We start from the raw sequence: 22,050 nt of genomic DNA, 5'->3' as shown, positions 1-22,050 counted from the left end.
CCTGCAATTTAATGTTGTGGTGACCACACCTGAATGGAAAGTCTGGCAATAGTGGCCTGCTCTTTATGGCTGTGGCTGGTGTGTCAGGTGTTTGGGAAGCTGTATGCCCCCTGGTGGTCACATCGTAATAAACATTTTGTCGTTCAGAATGGGTGTTTATTTGGGTGTTTTGTTTATTGGGGATCTTAGTGGTTTAACGCTGTTTACCAGATATTCTCGACCCTAAGCAAGTTAGATGTCATCAGCATTGTACATTTTGTTTTTCCTGTCATTACTTTGTTTCTGCATCGGGCCGACTGTGTCACTAAGACGTAAACGCTCTGATGCTGGAGATGCAATTCCTGGAAGTTACACATATAGAAAACTGGGAATCTCTACGTATTACAAAAGTATTATAAACACATGAGAAAAGTAAATACTGTATTCCACTAAGCATTAAGATGTACAATAAGAGTTAGGATTAAAAAGACCTACATATTATTTATTAATCTGTATGAGCTAGAAACCAGCAATAGTTCATAAGTCAAAGGTCAGACGTGCAGGAGAGCTGGAAAAGGATGGGCCCATCTCTTAGAGAGGGAATGTGAACTCTTTGGCTGTAAATAAAGGTAGCAAGCGCTGAGCTAGTAGGGAGTATGGGTAGGCCTTGTCAGACAGACATGATGGACAGAGAGGGGTTTGACACCCCCACAGCTGAGATATAATGGTGGAATTAATTAGGAGTAGGACTAGAGCAGAGGAATGTTAGGAGTTAGAGGAGAGTCAATAATGACTTGTGTGATAGGAACTGTAATAAATGTAAAAGCTGCCTATGACTGGACGCTCATTCTATTTTGAAATGAGTCTGTACAATACAGACAGTACAATAAATCTTAATTCTGCTGCCTGTCCTGAGACTCTGAGTGCCTTCTTTGGAGTTAAGGGTGCCCACAGCAGCATGTTTCCACACACACTTCACGCCACTAGAAAGTCGGCGCTGTGTATCCTATACTGTCCTAGATTGCAGCACACTCTCAACAAAACAAATGCATTCACCTAGTCTGACTGCTCTTATTTTCTTTTGACAATGGTATTTTTGCTAACTATGTGGTATTGATGTCTAAAGATTCATTCGGTAACGACTTTGGTTTGATGTAAGGTTACATGCTCATCTTCTTGTCCTCTCCCTCACATGCTAGCGGCACAACAGTCTTAAATAAACAGTGCCAGGATCAACGCAGTGAAAGCTCCATTGACCACAAGCTACAATGAGTACATCCTTAAGTTTCTGAGACCTTTGCAGACCCAGTAGTGACAGTAGTGACAATGTCCATTAGAAACAAAAACATCTTCATGTTATCGTGACCAAGTCAGCAGACATTCTGTGGCTTTGTAACGTGATGGTGACCACTTTGGCTCCGTGACTGATCAGCCTTAGAGTATCAGTGATTGTTATCTGTGTGCCACATTTTGGAAGCAAGAATTCTGGTTGGATTGTAGGGGATCAAACACTTATTTCTCTCAATGACATGAAAATCAATTTATAAATTTTAGGTAATGTGTTTTTTCTGGATTTTTGGTTGCTATTCTGTCTCTCTCTCCATTAAAATGAAACTACCATAAAAAATAGAGATTGTTCATTTCTTTGTAAGTGAGCAAACTTACAAATTCAGCAGGGGTTCAAATACTTATTTCCTCCACCGTATATTGGAAATAGTGGGACCTGTGTCATCAGAAGACTCAAAGAACATTATTCCAAAAGGATTGGGGATCGTCCGGGTGGTGTCTTTGTACATTTGTGACAAACACTTTCTGGCCAGTCACTCTCCCATGAATCCTGTTTTGACTCCGTCTCTTTCTTATCGTGGAGTTTTGAGTACTGAGCTTCTCGGAGTCTAAAGAAGTCTGCAGGTTTTTTTTTTTTTTGGATGTTCATCTGGGATCCTCTGTGACTTCTTGAAGAAGTTGCCATTATGCCCTATGGGACATTTTGTCAGACAGGCCTTTCCTCGGAACAATCCCAACTGTCACAAAAGTTCTCCATTTAAAGATAACGGCTCCCCCTGCGGTGTGGTGGAGTCCCAGAACCTTTGGCTTTCTGACTGGTAAGAATGTCCTTAAGTCTTGCAGAAATCTTGTGGTGACAACTTCACTCTCATGGCAAGGATTAAATATGAGGTTAAGATTCAGGCTGTGTTCAGTCAGCTAAACTGAATTAGCAGTCAACTTTGGTCAGCTACTTGAGGAAGTAACTAAGGGGTAATTACCTTTGCATATGGGCAATACAGGTGTTGGATAACTTTATTACTTGAATATATTAAGTAGCAATTTAGAAATAGTGTTATATGTTTACTCTGGTTACCTTTATCCATCCATCCATTGTCCAACCCGCTGAATCCGAACACAGGGTCACGGGGGTCTGCTGGAGCCAATCCCAGCCAACACAGGGCACAAGGCAGGAAACAATCCCGGGCAGGGTGCCAACCCACCGCAGGACACACACAAACACACCCACACACCAAGCACACACTAGGGCTAATTTAGAATCGCCAATCCACCTAACCTGCATGTCTTTGGACTGTGGGAGGAAACCGGAGCGCCCGGAGGAAACCCACGCAGACACGGGGAGAACATGCAGACTCCACGCAGGGAGGACCCGGGAAGCGAACCCAGGTCTCCCAACTGCGAGGCAGCAGCGCTACCCACTGCGCCACCGTGCCGCCCCTGGTTACCTTTATTCAATATTTAATTTTGTCCAAAGATCTTAAGCCTTTGAGATAACTAAACAAAAATTGAGCATATCAGGAAGAGGGCACATACTTTATACGGCACTGTATTGTATATATTTTTCATATAAATAAATTAAACAAATGAATATATTTATACAAACACAGACATACAAGTTGCATTCTAAGTATTTGAGTTCTTTTGTGTTCCGAGGAGACAAGCACATGACAACAAACTTGAAGTTGAAGTTTTGCAGCGTCATATTTTATTGTTAACACCTCTTACAGGATTATCTGATCTAGTGTTGTTAACGATTAACCGTGGTTAACTTTATGTTAAGACTGTAAACTGAACAATTCAATTGCTTCTAAAAGTATATTTAACTTTGAACTGTGCTATCTAATTGCCTTGTTGCAGGGCAACGACTTCTACAGATGTACTTTGAGACATGTTGGTCACTTGAGGGTAACATTTAAGATTAAGATCAAATTGTTTAAAATCTGGAAGGAGAACAGACATTTTCAGGAAAAAAAAGAAGAATGCCTCGAGTAATTTGATTCAGAAGAATTTTGAGCAAAAATTGAGATCAACTTCAATGCAAACTGTGCCATACTGGGTAGAGATTCAAAAACAGTATACCTACAATCCATTACTAAATACCAAACACGTGTGCCTCCAAACTACAGCGACCTACAATATTGGAATGGCAGGACAAAACTCAGCTGACCGGCGGTCAAAGAAAATCACATAGGATGTGCGTAAAGTTTACAGTGAGTAATGGGACAAATGTTGAGTGTTGTGAGTTAAAATTAATCATCAACCAAATATCATGAAATGAATCAAATTGTAGGCTAAATGTTATGTGTTATAGAACTGAGGGCCAAATATGATTGGAATCATGAGATAAGCATAGTGTCCAATCCTCAATGTGTAGTGAGGGCAACTGAACAGATCGAGCTGGTCGATGAAACTACAATGAGTAGAAGTGAACGTATGTGGTGGGTTTGCAAAGTTGTAGTGATCATGTGTGTGGTGACCACTCTGTGCACAACAGTTATACTGATCAGGTGATGGTGTACACCACTGAAGGGACTGAGCTTCTTTGTGAAACTGTAGTGCTCAAAACTGTATACCCCCTGGCATAGGTGCCAACTTTAAAGAGTAATTGGGGCTAAGCGTTATGTAGGTTGCTGTGGACATGCATCTACTGTAAATAAGAGCGAGAGCCTACTGCAATCTTTTTCGTTGCAATAACCAGCACTTTTTTCGCATTCTGTCTATATTTGTATTTCCTGCATTATCAGGTATGGAAAACTGTGCTAATAAAAAGTAATTTAGTTATATAATTATGTATATATATATATATATATATAGCCAGAGCCTGAGCATGAGCATGAAACAACATCCAACATCCATCCAACCTGACAGAGCTTGAGAAGATCCACACAGGAGAATGGCAGAAAATCCCAAAATCCAGGGGTATGAAGCTTGTTGTGTCATATCCAAGAAGACTTCAGGATTTAATCGCTACCAAAGTTGCTTCGACTACATTCTAAATATAAGGTCTGAATAATGTCAATGTGATATTTCAATTTTTAATAAATATACACACATTTCTAAAATCCTGTTTTTGTTTAATCATTCTAGGGTATTTAGAGCTGCTTAATGTAGGTTAAAAATAATTTATATGATTATAGCACAAGACTGCATCCAAGCAAAATATGAAATAAAGTGAAGGCGCTGAATACTTTCTGAATCTACTGTATGTATGCGGTGTGATATTTTTATATTTTGTAGTCACAATTCTCAGTGGTGCTAAACTGCAGAGCACCCACAGAGCTGGCACCTAAGCCATAACCTAAACCATAAGGGTGGCTCTGAGGCTAAGGATCTGCGCTGGTATCCAGAAGGTTGCCGGTTCGAATCCCCATCATTGCCAAAGGAGATCCTACTCTGCTGGGCCCTTGAGCAAGACCCTTAACCTGTGTGTTCCAGGGGTGCTGTACAATGGCTGACCCTGCGCTCTGACCCCAAGGGGTATGCGAAAACTAACAAATTCCTAATACATGAAATTGTATAAGGTGAAATAAAGAACAATAAAAAAAAAATAAGCCATCTGGCTCCTTGTAAAGCTGTGACCAAAAATGTACGGAACATGCTAAACTGACTAGCTACTAAGGCACTGGATGTATTTCTATAGTTGTACTGACCAACTGCACATAGTAATCAAGAATGAATGGACTGAGTGAGTTAGTGAAGTTACAGTGACCAGACATGAAATGGATGCCTTTTTCTTTATGGATCAGAAATCATTACTAATATCGACTTCTCTCTTTCTGGAGTGCCAAAACCACCTGATCGAGGCACTTTATAGTCGAAATAAGACGGATGCCCCAGCTGTCCACAAGATTCACTTTATTGAATCCTCTAAGATGAAGCCTGGAAATAATGAGGAACGACTTAAGAAAATTTATTTTAGGCTGGATGGTCTTTTGGCCTTGAACCCCTGCAGATTTTGTTTTGTTTCTTCAGAATATTTGGAGTTTTTACTCCTTGTCATCTGACCTTATCATTGTACTCATCTTTAGAGATTATAAGGGCTCTACCTTTCTGCTAATCGTATATATATTAGCTGTATGTGGTCTTCGGGACAAAACACAACCCGAAGACTCCCTGGTAGTTTGACTTTATTCGTGAACTTGGAAAGGCGTCAGCTAACTCTTAAGAATTACCCAGGGAAGAGGATGTGGACCCACCTGTGTTGGCAGCCTCACTGGTTTTCATAAGAAGATTCTGATGATACCATATCTTAGTCATATCACTGGCATAGGAGTCCTATTAATCTTTGTCTTGAGAAAACACCTCCAGATAGACAATGTTTTTAATGAAAACTGGTCCTCCACTGCTAAGGTGTTTCACTTGCATGTTGTTGAGCTGGAGCGTTGACTTCAATGTTGAGTCCTCTGTGTCATTAGCATAATGTCATTGTCACACAGAGGTGTTTGCTGCACACCCGTCTTTCGTAGCGAGAAGTGAGGTGCATGCAAGAGCCAAAAAAACATAAAAATGCATGCATGCGCCATCTAGTGGCTGTGGTTAAGCATGAGCACAGTGGACTACTCCATAAACATACAGGTCATTCATTTATGTATAACTAATCTTATGTAAGCCTGTTTTGATATTTTTTAATTTATTATTATTTCTGACTAATTTAAATAGTTGTTCTTTTTTTACAATTATTTCTTTGACGTCTTGGAAAGCACTTTGAGCTACATCCTGCATTTGAAAATGTACTATAGAAATCAATGCTGCTGCTGTTGTTTTTAAGGTTGTGTGGAGAACAATACAGAAGAGAATAAGCTCTGGACCCCCCCAAGAAGCTGACCCAAACAAAAGGGGAGTGAGAATGACTGAGGCTGGATGGCCAATTGATGTAGGTTATTTAGACAGGATTCATTTTTTTATAGGATCTGTGTAGTGAGACGTCAAGCAAAATGACACTTTTGAATGGCTAACTAAAAAGATTACAATATGCAAGCTTTCAAGGCAACTCAGGCCTCTTCTTCAGGCAAGAAGGAAGGGGTCTGAGTTGCCTCAAAAGCTTGCATATTGTAATCTTTTTAGTTAGCCAATAAAAGGTGTAATTTTCCTTGACTTCTGACTATATTCATAATGGCTAACATGATACGATACCCTAGTACTACAGGATCTGTGTAAACTAACTTTCTAGTTGTCCAAAGAGCAGGCCTTTATTTGATGTATCATAACAAAACATCCACAAACTTACTTATTTATTTGTTCTTTATTTCGCCTTATACAATTTCTTGTATTAGGAATTTGTTAGTTTTCGCATACCCCTTGGGGTCAGAGTGCAGGGTCAGCCATTATACAGAGCCCCTGGAGCAATTACAGGTTAAGGGCCCTGCAGAGTAGGATCTCTTTTGGCAGTGACGGGGATTCGAACCAGCAACCTTCTGGATACCAGCACAGATCCTTAGCCTCAGAGCCACCACTCCGCTCTACAATTCTACTTCCGGGCTACAATAATTGTAGTGTAGTGTTTTGGTGTTTATTGTATTATTTGTAAAAAAAAAGCCACACGAGACTAAACTTACCTGAGCTGAGTACAAGCGTCTAATGACTCCCTCACTTGTCTGCAATTTAAATCTATGTATGTTTTGCTTTGCACAGTCCAAATAAATGACTGACAATGCTACGCTAAATAAATAATAACTGATGTCAAAAAACAGTATAAAGTTTGGCCTCTTCTCTCACCAGCAGGTCTTTGTCATCAAATCCTGATGCCCTCAGAAACCAGTGGCCAGCACACTGGTCTGACATCACGCTGTTTGAATACGACTTCCTGCTGCTGTCATAGTTGTAATATTTCCCTGCAAAAAAAGCAGCAGAATTGTGGGACAAGGTGGTACTTTCAATCCCAAAACCTCACAGCAGTCACTGACACAGGACAGATGCACCCCTAGTCGTCCAGCTCATTGCACCCAACATTTTCCCAGTTAAACAGGACAGAGGCACCCCTCTCTGCTCAACTAATTTCCCCAAACAGCGGGCACTCTTGTATCCCGTTTGGCTCTTCACATTATTACTCACCATTCCACAGGATCTTTTCGAAGGCCTCAGCTCCCCGATTAAGGGTGTCTTTGTACTTCTCGTAAAGGTCTTGATCCTTGAAGATCTTGGCCATCTTGCACATGACAAAGAGAGAGGCCAGCCACAGGCTCCCACAGTATGCACTGTCCAGGTGAAACAAGAACAGGCATCAGTGAAGAAGTCTTTCTGTGGCAGGATGGCTCGTACGGATATACAGTAAGACCCATGGGCTAGCTAGCTGCATGTGAAATATCACAGTACCCCAGCAATGCCCAAAAGACTACAGGACGCAATTTTAACTGCAAAATTCTGGGCACAACAATGTCCTTGTGACAGATACAAATTAGGGCAGCAGCTTTTCTGGAGTGTATGTACACTGTACTTCAAATGAGGGGCTCTTTCCTTGTGTGAAATTTGCTGATAAGCTTCAGTAAATACAAGACAGACTTCAAAGACAAGAGAGAGACGCTCAGTGAGTTAATCACCATGGCACACTTCAATGGGGTGAGCGTCAGAGATGCACATAAATCAAATGAGTGCAGCGGTAATTGTACTAATTAAAGGGCATTAGAATGTGGAGGCTTTCTGTTTGGTGAATTCAGATACTTTAAGCTACAAATTGCACTTCTATGTATTTATAGTTATAATATGTTGATTTTCAATTATTGCCTGAACTTCAATTCATTTATTCATCCTTTACAGTATGTCCTGATCTTTTTGCAGTCACTGAATGTGTGTACATACACTTTGGGTAATTGTTCAGTTTTAATAAAAAGAATGCAAAGTGCCATTTTACCATTGTGGGATTTATTATAGTTTCAAGTAAAAATGTATAAAACGCTGAAAATCCAAATTAAAAAAAGTACAAGAAAACTGAAAATGGGAAACATAAAATAGAATTTGGTTAAAAAAAAACAGCTTTCATTAAGGATCTACACAGTATAATTACACACTCACCCAATCAAATAAAAAAATTACAAGGATTTACATGTTGAACCAAAGTAAGTCACCAATACACAAGGCACGCCTAGTATCGAAAAGTTTGGCATCACCCAAAAATGTTCAGATCTTTTTGTATTACGGTATCATTAAACTGACTGGATAGTAGGGCAAATGCATTACAAATGGAGTAAATGGCTATTATTAATTGAAATGACGTCATTCACATATAACTGCAAAGCCCCATTTTTAGCAGCTATTGCTCTAGTGTCCTAATGGTACACTCCTTTTGCTTATCCTTAATTAATCATGTTTAAATTCTAATTGGTCATTTGAGAACCCTTTGTAATTGGGTTAGTGCCTCTGAAACCTGCCATTTCCTTCAATAAAGCCAATAAATTGTCTCTTTTTGGGTTCTAAAGTATTGGCTCTTACGTAGCTGTCTAAATGTATTTGTATTTTATGTTTAGTAGTATTTTTAATATTTTATGTATTTTCTACTAGTTCTGTAATTAGATGCCATCTTTTTAAATGTGCCTCCATTTTATGTTTTTTTGTGGGTGGAGCCCCAGGAGGCGGGGCCTCCCTGACGTCACACCTGCTGAGTTCTACCTCTGACTTTTCTGGAGACCAGAAAAAAAAACCACCCAGCTAGTAAATCATTGTGTTAGTTGGACTTCTCTGAGTATTACTTGTTTCTTTTTCTGGATTTTTCAGGTTCACCTGACTTTCTTGTTTTTGTTTTAAGAATATTGATCACTGATGGCGTATTGGGACTTGTTTACTATGGGACTGACATTTAAAGAGCAGTTTTTTGCTCTTTTGAGATTTTCCTTGTAATTTTCACATTTTTCTTATAATTATAAAAAAATATTTATAAAGATTCCTTGTTTGCTGTTTTGTGCACAAGCCAGGGGTTTACAGTCACCCTCCCTCTTGTGGGGCTTTTTGGTAAATTTTGCGCTGCCAGCTACACCTTATTTGGATCCTGCTACACCCGGAGGCCAGCAGGCAGTAGCTGTGAGACTTGCTAGATTTGCAATGAGCCTTCTTGGGCAGGCTGGTTACGTTGTCGCCATACCTTTATAGTTTTTTCAAAGGCATCACAGCCAATTTGCCACAGTTAAGTATACATCTCACAACACTGGCATCCTTAAAATTCAATTCTGATTTTAAAATGACAAGAATAAATGAAGCTTTCTCAAGAAACACATCATTCTATTGTTTTCCAAAATTAATGTTATTCCATGCACCAGATTGCCAAGAAACTGAAGATTTTATAAACTTGAGAGAAGAGGGCAAACTGGATTTAACCAGAATAAAAAGAGAAATGGAAAGCCCAAATGTCCAGTTGCTATTTCTCTGTCATTCCAAAAGATGGCATCTCATAAACATCAACACTGCTTTTAAAATACCATAGCAAATGGCATATAACAGACATATGCATTGCATTTGTCATTCCAACAGATGACACATCACAAACATTAACACTGCTTTTATGAATCTCTACCAAATTGCATATTACAGAAACAAGTACATTGCATTTATCATTCCAACAGATTGCGCATCACAAAAATTAACATTGCTTTTACAAATCGCATACCAAAAGGCATATAACAAATATGAGCATTACGTAGTACGCTGCAACCATTAATGCTGAGGTCTATGTTCATTACTTTGACTTCAACAAGTCTTGGATGTGTGGCACAGCTAGTGTACAAAAAAGGAGAAAAGAATATCAGAGTCTGTAGTTTGAGAAACATGCCCCTTAATGGTTTTCCTTAAATGCACGCCCAATACCAGTGTTGTCTGCAATAGTGAAAGGGTTTAAATGGTCAAAAGAACACAGAAACTGAATGGTGGACTCTGGGCGATTTCAAACTGTTGCCCATATTGACCTATTCTTTTTATTTTCCAGTTTCAAATATGGCTTTTTCTTTGAAGATCTGCCTCTTAGACAATTGTCTCTTCTGTTTTGCAGAGGATACTGGGATTTGACGTGTATTTAAGGAAGAAGTCATCTGAGGACCTGTAATGCGTCTTTTTCTCAGTAATCCCACTCTAATGGCCTTCTCCTCTTATGCAGTTGTTAAGCTATTATTATGTCTTTTGTGCAGTTGTGCAGTTTGCTATATTCTCTCGAAGACAGCAATAGACGTTTTATGAAATCTTTAGATCCTTGGAAATCTATTACATGGAATCACCTTCAATTTATAAAAACATGTTCCTTGAAAAAGCTGTTTCATCTTGTCCATTACTGAACCCAGAATTGAACTGAAGGAATGCCATACAATGTCAGACAATAAAAGGTTTGAACTGTGCTAACACAATTAAACATTTCCTCTAATAACCAATTTGCATTTAAACATGATTAATTAAGGATGAGCTAAGGGAGTCTGCTATTAGAACAATGGGGGTAATGGCTGCTGAAAATGGGACTTTGCAGTCATATGAGAATAATAAATTATACATCAGTTGCTTCAAGTAGTAATGGCCATTTGTAGCATTAGCAATGACTTTGCCAGTGTCAGTGGCTCACAAAGCAGAACAGGGGCACTTTACAGGACAGGATTTGTTCAATTTTAATTCCTGGTCACAAAATAGTGCCCACTTTTCTTTCTGCATTTTTAATTTCACTGAAAATGTGGATGTAACATCAGGGGCATTACAGCGTAAACACCTTATGAAAAATACAGTATTTGCTGATTATGACAAATCATCAGAAAACACACTACTCCCCTTCTATGGCGCATATACTTCATTTGCCTAACACCTCTTCACAAGATGAAAGAACAAATAAAGAGATTCCAATCTATTTTAAAGAAAAAACAAATGGACTTTAGCAGCAGGAGTTCATAACATAGCACATCTCTATAACTCAACTGCTATTCATAACCTTTCGTCTCATGCTATATGATTTTTAACTTAAATGCAGAATAAACCTCATGACTTTATGACTGCATGGTATTTTCAGTTGCTCCACTGGTCCTGTATTCCAGAACCACGTTACCAATAAGAACGTTATCAAATATGTCTACTACGTTGTGTGTGGCTATCAATGATGGGAACAGAAAACGTAATTAGTAACACCAAGCCTCATCTACATCTATACTTCATTTACGCCTCGTGTTCCATTATTGGAACAACAGTCACGTTGGAGTTATTTATATCCTACTGCTCAAGGCCATCGCCGGGCTCCGACTTTTCACGCACGTCTGCTTCCTGGGGGTACACCTTATCACGTCGTGCACAGAGTTAGTCAGTGTGCTGCAGATATTGGTGTGCTGGGATCTCCTCAAGAAGTGATGTGAATTTTCTCACATTTTTGAAGAACCATTCCGAAGACAGGTAGATATAACTTTGCTGCACTACGTCATATACTAACATTTATTTTCTATTACTTCTCTACTAGTTATGTTATCGTGCTGTAAAAAGAAACTACCGAAGTTATCATTGTTGTATTGGTTATGGACTTCACATTTTGTGTGTTCCATTTTTGGAGCACCAGGCAAAACCCCTACCAGTAGGACTAATAATATATTTTTCCCTTTACGGTTGAAGATCTCTCTGAAAATGCCTCAAGCTCTATCTTTACATGAAATAACTGACCTGCTAGAGACAGATGACACCATTGAAGCAAGTGTTATAGTGATACAACCACCCGAAAATGCTACATCGCCTGTTTCTGATGAGGACTCAGGAGATGAAGAAGGTGGAACAATAAATAATCTGCCAGGTTCTTTGTTGCGCGTACCTGCGTATCTTATTCAAGATGGCAGTGATGAGGAGTCCGACACAAGTGATCCCACATACGTACCTGAATATAACTCCCCTGATGATGATGTTCCGTCAACCTCTACTGCTCAGCAACCTCCTCCGTCAAAGAAGAAGAAAGTGACAAAAATTGTTCAGAAACGGAAAAAGGCTGACCTAACTGCACAACCCGTAGCAGGTAGAGTTACAGAAACCACTAAATGATTTCTTCACCGAAACCAGAATTCCCACAGAAATTTTTGAACTTTTTCTTGATGACGAAACCGTTGAACTCATTGTCTGATATTCCAACTTATACATTGCAAGTAAGGGATTGACTAGTTCCGAATTCAAATGTTTTCTCGGAATTATCTTTCTGAGTGGTTACGTGTCAGTTCCTAGAAGGCGCATGCTCTGGGAACGAAGAACTGATGCGCATAATGTACTCATTAGTGCTGCCATGAGACGTGATCGCTTTGAAACCATATTTTCTAATTTGCATGTTGCTGACAATGCCCATTTGGATCCAATGGACAAGTTTTCCAAGTTGCGACCTCTCATAAACAAACTCAATGATAGATGCATGCAAATATTGTATGCAGATGGCATGATAACAGTGTTGTCACTGTTGCCTCATCTGGTGCTGGTATCGATCCCCTGTGTCTTGTCAATCGTTATTCCCAGAAACTGAAAAAGAAGATCCAAGTCCAGCAGCCAAACATGATCAAAGTCCATAACCATTTCATGAGAGGCGTAGACAGAGCTGATGAAAACATTGATAAGTATCGGACATCAATCCGTGGAAAGAAATGGTATTCAAGTCCTCTGTTGTTCTGTTTCGAATTGGCCTTACAAAAAGCATGGCAACTGCATAAAACATATGATAAGAACCCAATGGATCTTCTGGAGTTTCGCTGACGTATCGCATGCCATTATTTGGAGACCCACGGTCATCCTGCAGACTCTGGCCGAACAGGAAGACTTTCTCAGAAGCGCAACATTGATTCACATTATGATGGCCTGAATCATGTGATAGTCAAACAGGGAAAGCAAACATGGTGCGCTCAATGTCATAAGAACACCACATTTCGATGTGAAAAGTGTGATGTTGCCTTACATGTCAAATGCTCTGCTGGATATCACACTGAATAGCAGGTATTTACCATCTCCTGAGATAAGAAACATAATTTTATACGTTATGTATAATGTAAGAAGTGGATTTGCCTAGTGTTCCAATTTTAGAACGGCACATAACTCAAGAATGGAATGGAGTAATTTTTTTTTCTCTTCAAATTCTTCTTGCTTATATTTTTCTACACAACATATGTGAATTTCATGCACAAACTCAAAAATTTCAAACTTAGGCATAAATGGGTTAATCTCAACAAGTACTTTTATAATCCTGCCTACTTCTCATAGTTTTTCATCAGTTTTTGCATTCCACGCATCAAAGATACCAATAAAACCCTCACATAACTCATTATAATGGACAGCCATACATGATAGGAAAGGCCTGCTGTCTCATCTACATTATGCACACGCAGGGAAGTAAGGTCAAATCAACAAAGTTAACTTTCCTTCTAGCTAAGAGAGTCAAACTAAAATGTAATGGCGAGTTTTGTCACAGTTTACAGCCGATTACCCTTGTCTACTCCTGAATTTCGATAAAAGTCGACATCCATCCTGAAAGAGCTAACGCATGGATGATTTTCTCCTTAGACATCCACTGAAGCTGGGGATCTCTGCGCTTCAATAGGTGTGTCTGTCTACAGCAAAGAAGCAAGCTGAAGGTTCACTTCTGCCACTGTGGTGTGCTTACTAAATAGTGTAATTATGGATAGTAAAGAGTAACTTACTTAGCTTTAACTTGACCCATTACTTATTACTGGTCATTCTTTCTACTTCTTATAATGAAAAGGTGGTTTGCAATCCTAAACGGAGAAAGGGGCACTTGGGCCAAAGAGGGGAAAGGGCCACTGCAGCCACATCCACATTTGAGCACATCCTAGGTCTTGGCTATATTTTTAAATCAATTTATTGGTACCTTAATTAAAAAAAGTATAAATTTCTATGAAAGACAATGAACATCTCTGGATAATCCTACATTTTTGAAATAAAACAAAGAAGAAGGCCCTCTCACCTTGGTCCAGTGACGCGCCATCCATCATATGTCTGGTCTGCGTAGCCCGAGTTCTCAATCAGCCCATCTGAATCCCTGTCAAATTGAGACTCCGTCTCCATCACTGCCTGCAGGGGATATTGTAAGAAAGAAAATCTAATATTGTGTCAGGCACGGTGTATTGCCTAATCTTATTTTGATATTTTTATTGTTCATAAACTTTTCTTTCTTCAACTTGTAAAGCAATTTGAGCTACATCATTTGTATGAAAATGTGCTATAGAAATAAATGTTGTTGTTGCTGTTGTTGTAGGTAGACCGTCAGCTGAATTGCTTCTGGGAAGAGCCTAAACAAAAAATGTACAAGTGGCACAAAAAAAGGTATATACACTCAGGATGGTAGAGGGATTTTTGCATGCACTGGGGAGCAAGTGGGATGAACAGGTATATGCAATAGGGACAGAGGGACAGGGAGCTTGAAATGTTTTTGAATCTATGGAAGCACAGCTTAAAGTAAGAGTGTAGTGGGGGGTGAGGAGGTATGTTGGCTTCTAAGGCATCAGCGAATGCACAAAGGTATGCCAAAGGGTACTCTTGCCAGGTCACATAAGCATCCCCGACCTATTTATTGTATATGACATGAAAAGCTTCGGTTCATTTATCTCAGCACAGCAAGAAGAGAAAGACACCAGCACATGACCACAACAGGCCCTCAGGCCATGTGCTGATGCCTGTGATGCTCACCTGACAAATGGGCCACATGTCCCTGAGGAAGGTTGTATCCTGTGTGAGATGGTAGTCTCTGTAGACCTGCAGAACAAATTTGAGGTTCAAGTCTTTCCAGTCAGCTGTGTCGTGGATCTGATAGGCGTTCATTCGCTCCCAGGGCTCATCATCTTGAAAGGAAGAAGAACAGAAATCAGAAGGGTTCCACTATGTTTCCAACGCTCACCATTCCACATCCCAAGCTCACCTGGGTCGCCAATATCATGAGGCACCACATTCCTGGTCTTCACCTTTGATATCTGTCCACTCATCAGGTTGAGCCTTAGGGTGCTGTCTTCTTTCACAACTGCAGCAGCTACACAGGGAGAAGAGGCATGTTTTCACATCAGAGTTCCCTTTTGAAACACACCAAGCATTTCCTATCACAGATACAGTGGAACCTCGGTTTGCGAGCATAATTCGTTCCGGAAACGTGCTCGCAGTCCAAAGCACTCGTATATCAAAGTGAATTTCCCCATAAGAAATAATGGAAACTCAGATGATTCGTTCCACAACCCAAAACTATTCATATAAACATGATTAATACAAAATATAAAGTAAAAATACATAAAACAAATTAACCTGCACTTTACATTTGAAAAGAATCATGGCTGGTGTGAGTGAGTTTCTAAACTCTTGTGGAATTCCACCCAACAGGACGACACGCGGAAGATCGTCCCAAAGCAATCGCAGTCTCCTAGCGCTGTAGCAGTTCGCCGTAAAAGTGAATCCGAAAAGATTGCGGACATGCAATAAGCGCCTGCTGTCGATGGGTGATACAAGGAACAAGGAACATTATAAATGCGCAGGGCACAGTACTACTTGGCCACGGCCCTGCCTGACTGCTTTGTCTGTGTATAGGAGAGTGGCAGATCCCGCTACAATAAATAACCGCGCTGTTGCTGTTTCAAGCTGAATAGATGGCGTTACTAAAGTACTGAGACTCAGCTTCGTGTTTTGGGGTGCAAGACGGGGACTCACACGTCACAGCACACACGTACGCGCGTACACACACACGCACACGCACACACACACACACAGTCACAATGCTGTAGTAAACAGTATACGCTCATACGGATGTTGACTATATGAGTGAGGCACGCTGACTCAGACGGAGAATAGAAGACGATTGCCCACAATCCCACAGCGAGAGAGAGAGAGAAGAACCATCAGCTCAGTTGTGATTACACGACGCTCAGCAGACAAAGCGTATACATACTACTTGTATTGCAAGACCTCGCTCATTTATCAAGTCAAAATTTATTACAAATTTTAGCTCGTCTTGCGAAACACTCGTAAACTAAGTTACTCACAAACCGAGGTTCCACTGTACTTCATTCACATGCCATGCTGAAGCAAGAGACTCACCAATGTCATACTGTAGACTAAGCTCCAAATGGGGCCAGAGCATAGCCAGGGCAAAGGAAGCGTAGAAATGTACATCGTAGGTATTGTACATTCGGTACTCCTGTCCTGTAAGACACCAATTGCAAGTCATTCTAGCTATTCACCCCTTAGAGTGCCCCCGCCTGTTGAAAATGAATGTTATCCTTCTGACTTAAACCCTTCCAAAGATAGCACAAAAGTAGACAAACCCTCGAGGTAGGCAAAGCGTCCAAACTCCTTGAGAACATCTGGCAGAGGGGGAAGTCCACCATTCTCCGGTCGCAGCCCTGCCGTCACATCAGTGTTTAGGGGTACCTCTACCCACACAGTGCCTCCATCAGTCATGAAGTAGAGCTCATTGAAGAGTGCCGACTTGTACCAGTTGGGAAGATTCCTGAGAAGAAAGCAAATAAATATTAGATGCATACACCTCTGTGCTGGATGGAGTTGTACTGAAAAGAATTAATGGAAAAAAAGAAAAAGAAAGAAACAAAACATATACAATGAAAAGAAACCAAGCAAACCTGCTGCCTGTCCTCACCAGCACCCTATGAGAAATAACTTTATTTTGAGAGAAAAGAAATGATGATATGGAGCTAGCATGACAAACCAAAAAGGGCAGTGGTCCATAGCCAGACTAAAAAAGAAAATGAAACAAGTAGGCTGAGCGCCCATTTTCAATCACCACCAGACATCCTGCCACCAACAAGACTGAGACGGAAAACCATTTTCTCATGATGAGACCGAATGATTTGTTGATTTTTAGTGCCAAGAGTTCAAGAAGAATCTGATTATAGAAAGAAGAGTTAGTGAAGAAAGAAAGAGGGGCTTTCCAGTGAGAGCCCAGTGCCAGCAATGCTGCATAAAGATTAACTGAGAAAGCACAGGAAGGTCCACGAGAAAGAAAATGTGAGGAAAGAAATTAAGACTAGGGAGTGACAGTGAGACAAGTACATAAACGTGTGGAGGAAGGTTCCAAGAATGTTTAGGTAGCAGAACTGACAAAGTGGGGCAATGGATAAACTCATTACAAAATGTTTACAAGGAGTAGGATACAAGCAATGAGTATGACAATCACTGGAGGACACTGTAATATTCTAAAAGGTGGCATTCCAGAGTAAGTTGATGGACTCATACTGAATACAAATGACTGGAGTGTGCAGGAACCTTTGCATAATGCAGCAAACACAATGGCCGCTGGTAGTATGCAAGAAAAAAGTAAAGAAAGACAAAAAAGCAGACCTAGAGGAAGGAGGAAGGAAAGTGGCCCACCACATGTCCTAAGAACTGGTCTCGAGTGAAGACAAAAGAAGAAGGAAGAAGAGGTACAATACCTGTTATCCAAAATAGGCTGCTGCCAGTCCTCTATCTTCTTCTCCCAGTCTCTGTAGTGTGTCAGTGCGTAGTGGCTTAACTCTGGCGCTGCCCCTCCAGTGCTCTCAAAGAATCGAGTATAACGTCTGCGCACACAAAGGAATGATGGAACAATTAGTTCATTACTTTTGGAAATGGTTGGCAAGACAGCATTAGACAGCATTGCACCTGAAGTGAGCCCTATCTGCTGATCCAAAACGGACTCGAGGCATATCCCAGGTCAAGTTGAATTCCAGGGTGTTGCGGCCTGAGCTGGGCACAGTGCATTTGGCTGCTAGGGCCGCTGCCGTCTTTTCCCCTTTCTGGGTGGGAGGACTTGGACCTGAGGTGTCAAGGAATGGTGAAAACAAAGGAGGATAAATGATGTACTCTCTACCTTACCCATCACATTCCAGTCGAGACAACATAAAGACGACCAGAGGCCCTCACCTGCTGGGGAGTTCAGCTGTCCATCAGCAATGAGGTCTGTCCAAAGAGCCTGGCATGTGCCCCGCGGGTTGAATGCTGTTTGGTGACTGATCTGTCTATCTGGCTGTGGGGAGTCAAAAACAGAAGTGATTACAAAAAAATCAATTAGTATGGCTAACATGCATGCAGACAAAGAGAGGCAAAGGGGAGGCACAGGATGAAAGATATGGAGAATAGGAGTGTGCCAGTGTGCAGGACTCCCACCCCTCCCTTCCTACACCCTATACCCCATAATTTGTTACTTCCATAATATCCTCAGTGCCTGAATATTTAACACAATGACAAAATACAATATTAGAGAAAGGGAACACACAATAAAGTTCTTAAACCATACCTTCCTTTAATTAAGTGTTGTGGTGTAAAATTTTGCATATAAGTTGATAGATTATTTGTATGTATTTGTAACTTACAACACTAATGTCTGTCATTGATAAGAACAGCAGTGGTCTGATGGTTAAAAATCACCCCCCACCCCACCTTCAGGACTGAGTCTCTTTGTAATTTTATGACAGTGTCAGGGGAAGTGCCTTAAACCAGTCTGGCAAGTGATTCTCTGCAGGACTCTCTCAGTCAAACCCTGCATGGAGGCCAACTACCTAGCTGGCAAGCTTCAGCAGGTAATAATTCTTTGCATTTATATAGCGCTTTTCTCACTACTCAAAGCGCTCAGCAATTGCAGGTTAAGGGCCTTGCTTAAGGGCCCAACAGAGCAGAGTCTCTTTTGGCATTTACGAGATGCAAACCGGCTACCTTTCGATTGGCAGTGCAGATCCCTAGGCTCAGAGCACCACTCCGCACAAGGTGTGAAACCATTGTGGTCGCACCAGAATTCTAGTTGGTCTAAAGTTGCTTGAAGCCATTAAATACCACAACGCCCTATTGGATTGTAGAGTTTGGGACAGAGAGTCTATAAATTTCCTTGCTTTACCCTTCCCTCTCTCTCTTACAAACATCACAATGAAGGAGCCATCTCTCTGTCACACCATTGCCATAAGGAGCATAGGAGGAGAGTTTCTCCCCACCCATAATTACAGCAGCCCAGGTAAGCAGAGAGCTGAGGAGACTTCGTGCCAGCAAAGCAGCAGGTCCAGATGGAGTATCGCCTACGACTGCTGAAGGCCTGTGCATTGGAGCTGGGGGGGTCCTCTACAGCGCATTCTTCAACCTGAGCCTGGGAACAGGGGAGAGTCCCCAGGCTTTAGAAAACATCTTGCATAACCCCCATCCCAAAGGTATCACGTCCTAGTGAGTTGAACGACTTCCAGCCTGTCGCTCTGATGTCACATGTGATGAAGATCATGGAGCGGCTGCTGCTTCACCACCTGAGGCCACAGGTCCGCCACGCCCTCGACCCTCTGCAGTTTGCATACCAGGAGAAGGTGGGAGTGGAGGATGCCATCATCTACATCAGGGGTGGGCAATTGTTTTGGCTCGGGGGCCACTTTGTGGAAGCGGAGGATAGCGGAGGGACGCACCTTTTAAAATGATTGCATTCATTAGTTAACTTTGCATTTCAGAAAAGGTATAAATTGTACCATAAAAATCCATCCATCCATCCATCCATTTTCCACCCCGCTGAATCCAAACACAGGGTCACTGGGGTCTGCTGGAGCCAATCCCAGCCAACACAGGGCACAAGGCAGGGAACCCATCCTGGGCAGGGTGCCAACCCACCGCAGGACACACACAAACACACCAAGCACACACTAGGGCCAATTTAGAATCATCAATCCACCTAACCTGCATGTCTTTGGACTGTAGGAGGAAACTGGAGCGCCGGAGGAAACCCACGCAGACACGGGGAGAACATGCAAACTCCACGCAGGGAGGACCCGGGAAGCGAACCCGGGTCTCCTAACTGCGAGGCAGCAGCGCTACCACTGCGCCACCGTGCCAATTTCATATCATCTATAGCTGCAAGCACATTTAATTTTTGAATCAGTTTAATGAGACAAATGTACCCTATCACACTTTTCTACAATTTGTTTGAAATCAGGAGTGAGATTGCTTGTTGAGATTCTCATCACAGCCTGCACGTTAATGTCTGTCAAAGAGCATCTATATTTACTCTTGTTGATCTTCAAGCAAGAAAAACATTGCTCACAAATATATGTAGACCCAAATATAGAGAACATTTTCCCAGCAAATTTCTTCATACATGGAAATTTTTCAGCAGACATTTGTAAAAGTCAACTAATGTCACAGCATTAAACATTTCTTTCACAGTGTGATTTGACTGCATGTCAATAAGTTCAAGCTGCAGCTCCTCAGGTGCTGTGTCAATATCAGCAGTGATGGTATAAGAGAGCAAATTGAATTTAGGCTCAATTTTCTTAAAGTCCTGAAATCGTCTTGTGACCTCGTCCTCCAAACTCTGCAGATGATCCCTAATCTTAGCAGAAACACTTTCTTGCACTTTCTGTTTTCCTAATAAAGGGAAATGACAAAAATTGCCTTCACCTGCTTGCCTTGCAAACAGACCTAGTTTTGCTTTGAATGATTTTACATGCTTCCACATTTCATGTGCAAACAGCCCCTTTCCCTGAATTCAGTTCATTCAATTTCTCAAATACATCAGCTGCAAACATCATCTCATATCTCCACTCCTCACATCCTATTTTTGTAACAAAATCATGAGATATCTATTTCTTGTCCAGAAATAAGAGGATTTCATTCTACAATGCCCAGACTCTTTTTATCACTTTGCCCAGGCTCAACCACCTCACAATGTTGTGGTAAATTACGTCTTCATACTCTGCCTCCACATCATCAAGAAAAGATTTGAACTGTCGATGGTGGCGTGCCCTTGCTCCGATTGTGTTCACTACACTAACAATAGGATCTACCACATGCTTTAAGTCCAGTGCAGCTTTACAAAGGCTCTCCTGATGTAAAATGCAACTAAAAGACAAGATATCACTGTCCGTGTCTTGTGCTTGTGACTTGTTTTATAAAAGCTTAACCATACCTACATTTTTTCCACTGGAAGCTCTGGCCCCATCTGTTGTAATGCTTGCCATTTTGTTCCAGGACAAGCCACTTTTCTTCACACAATTCACAGCACACTCAAGCAAGTCCTGACCAGTGGTTCTATCTTTCATTGATTCTAGGCCAAGGAATTCCTCTGTGATGATGAAATTTTCATTAATTCCATGGATAAAGATGAGTAATTGTGCAGTGTCTTCGTTATCTGTACTCTCATTCAGTGCCAAAGAAAACCAAACAAAATCTTTGCTCACAGTCTTCAGCTGTTCTGTGAGTTCGTCACTAATTGAGTCAATGCGCCTCACTATAGTCCTTCTTGACAATGAAATGCTTTCAAATTTGCTTCTCACATCAGGACATAATACGCTTACACACTCTACCATACACTGCTTAATAAACTTGCCATCCAAAAAAGGTTTGTTGCGTTTAGCAAGGTAGTAGGCTACCATGAAACTTGCTTCTGTAGCGCTATTTTGAAGTGTTGATTGCTTTGTAAATAATGTTTGTTGCTTCTTCAGCCTTTTCACATACTCTGCAGCTTTTATTTTGCGTTCTTCCTTGGAAAGTTTGCAGCCAAATTCTCTATGTTTTGTTTCGTGGTGTCGTTTCAGATTGTACTCCTCAAATACAGCTATCGTTTCATGACACAATAAACACACTTCTTTATTCCCTGTATTACCAAAGAAATATTTGTTTGTCCATTCTTCATTAAACACACGACATTCATCACCGATTTTACGTTTTTTCGGAGGGTTCATGGTTTCACTAAAGTTGGAAATTTATATACTTACTGTTGAAAAGACAAAATTGAAATTAACAAGATCAACCGGGAAAGCACTGTGCATCGTATCTACACTGCGCATGCGTATTGATGTGGCTGTCCTAGTGGAAAATACGAGACGAATCTTCGTTGCGCACGGGAAGGAAATCTCGGTTCAAGGCGGA

The 22,050-nt window shown here is 41.0% G+C and overlaps 1 protein-coding gene and 1 long non-coding RNA gene across 2 annotated transcripts in view; both read right to left on the bottom strand.

Moving 5' to 3' along the window:
• Positions 1-22,050, bottom strand: part of gba2 (glucosidase, beta (bile acid) 2) — a 69,638-nt gene that overhangs the window by 1,917 nt on the left and 45,671 nt on the right. The window contains exons 6-15 of the mRNA XM_028801430.2: positions 18,082-18,184; positions 17,821-17,974; positions 17,613-17,738; positions 16,488-16,672; positions 16,261-16,365; positions 15,101-15,208; positions 14,872-15,023; positions 14,150-14,256; positions 7,318-7,460; positions 6,982-7,097 (exon numbers count right to left, since the gene is read on the bottom strand). Of these exons, the coding sequence (XP_028657263.2) occupies positions 6,982-7,097; positions 7,318-7,460; positions 14,150-14,256; positions 14,872-15,023; positions 15,101-15,208; positions 16,261-16,365; positions 16,488-16,672; positions 17,613-17,738; positions 17,821-17,974; positions 18,082-18,184 (1,299 nt within the window). The remainder of the gene's footprint in view (positions 1-6,981; positions 7,098-7,317; positions 7,461-14,149; positions 14,257-14,871; positions 15,024-15,100; positions 15,209-16,260; positions 16,366-16,487; positions 16,673-17,612; positions 17,739-17,820; positions 17,975-18,081; positions 18,185-22,050) is intronic.
• LOC127527798 (uncharacterized) lies at positions 1,803-6,962 on the bottom strand. The gene is made up of 2 exons (XR_007934924.1): positions 2,712-6,962; positions 1,803-2,341 (listed from the first exon to the last, which is right to left on the bottom strand). It is a non-coding gene; the product is annotated as an uncharacterized LOC127527798 (long non-coding RNA).

This window comes from Erpetoichthys calabaricus, chromosome 5 (assembly GCF_900747795.2).
Source record: "Erpetoichthys calabaricus chromosome 5, fErpCal1.3, whole genome shotgun sequence".
In the NCBI taxonomy this organism is placed as follows: Eukaryota; Metazoa; Chordata; class Cladistia; order Polypteriformes; family Polypteridae; genus Erpetoichthys; species Erpetoichthys calabaricus.
Note: the sequence above shows the minus strand (reverse complement) of the source record. Positions and strands in the feature narration are given on the sequence as shown.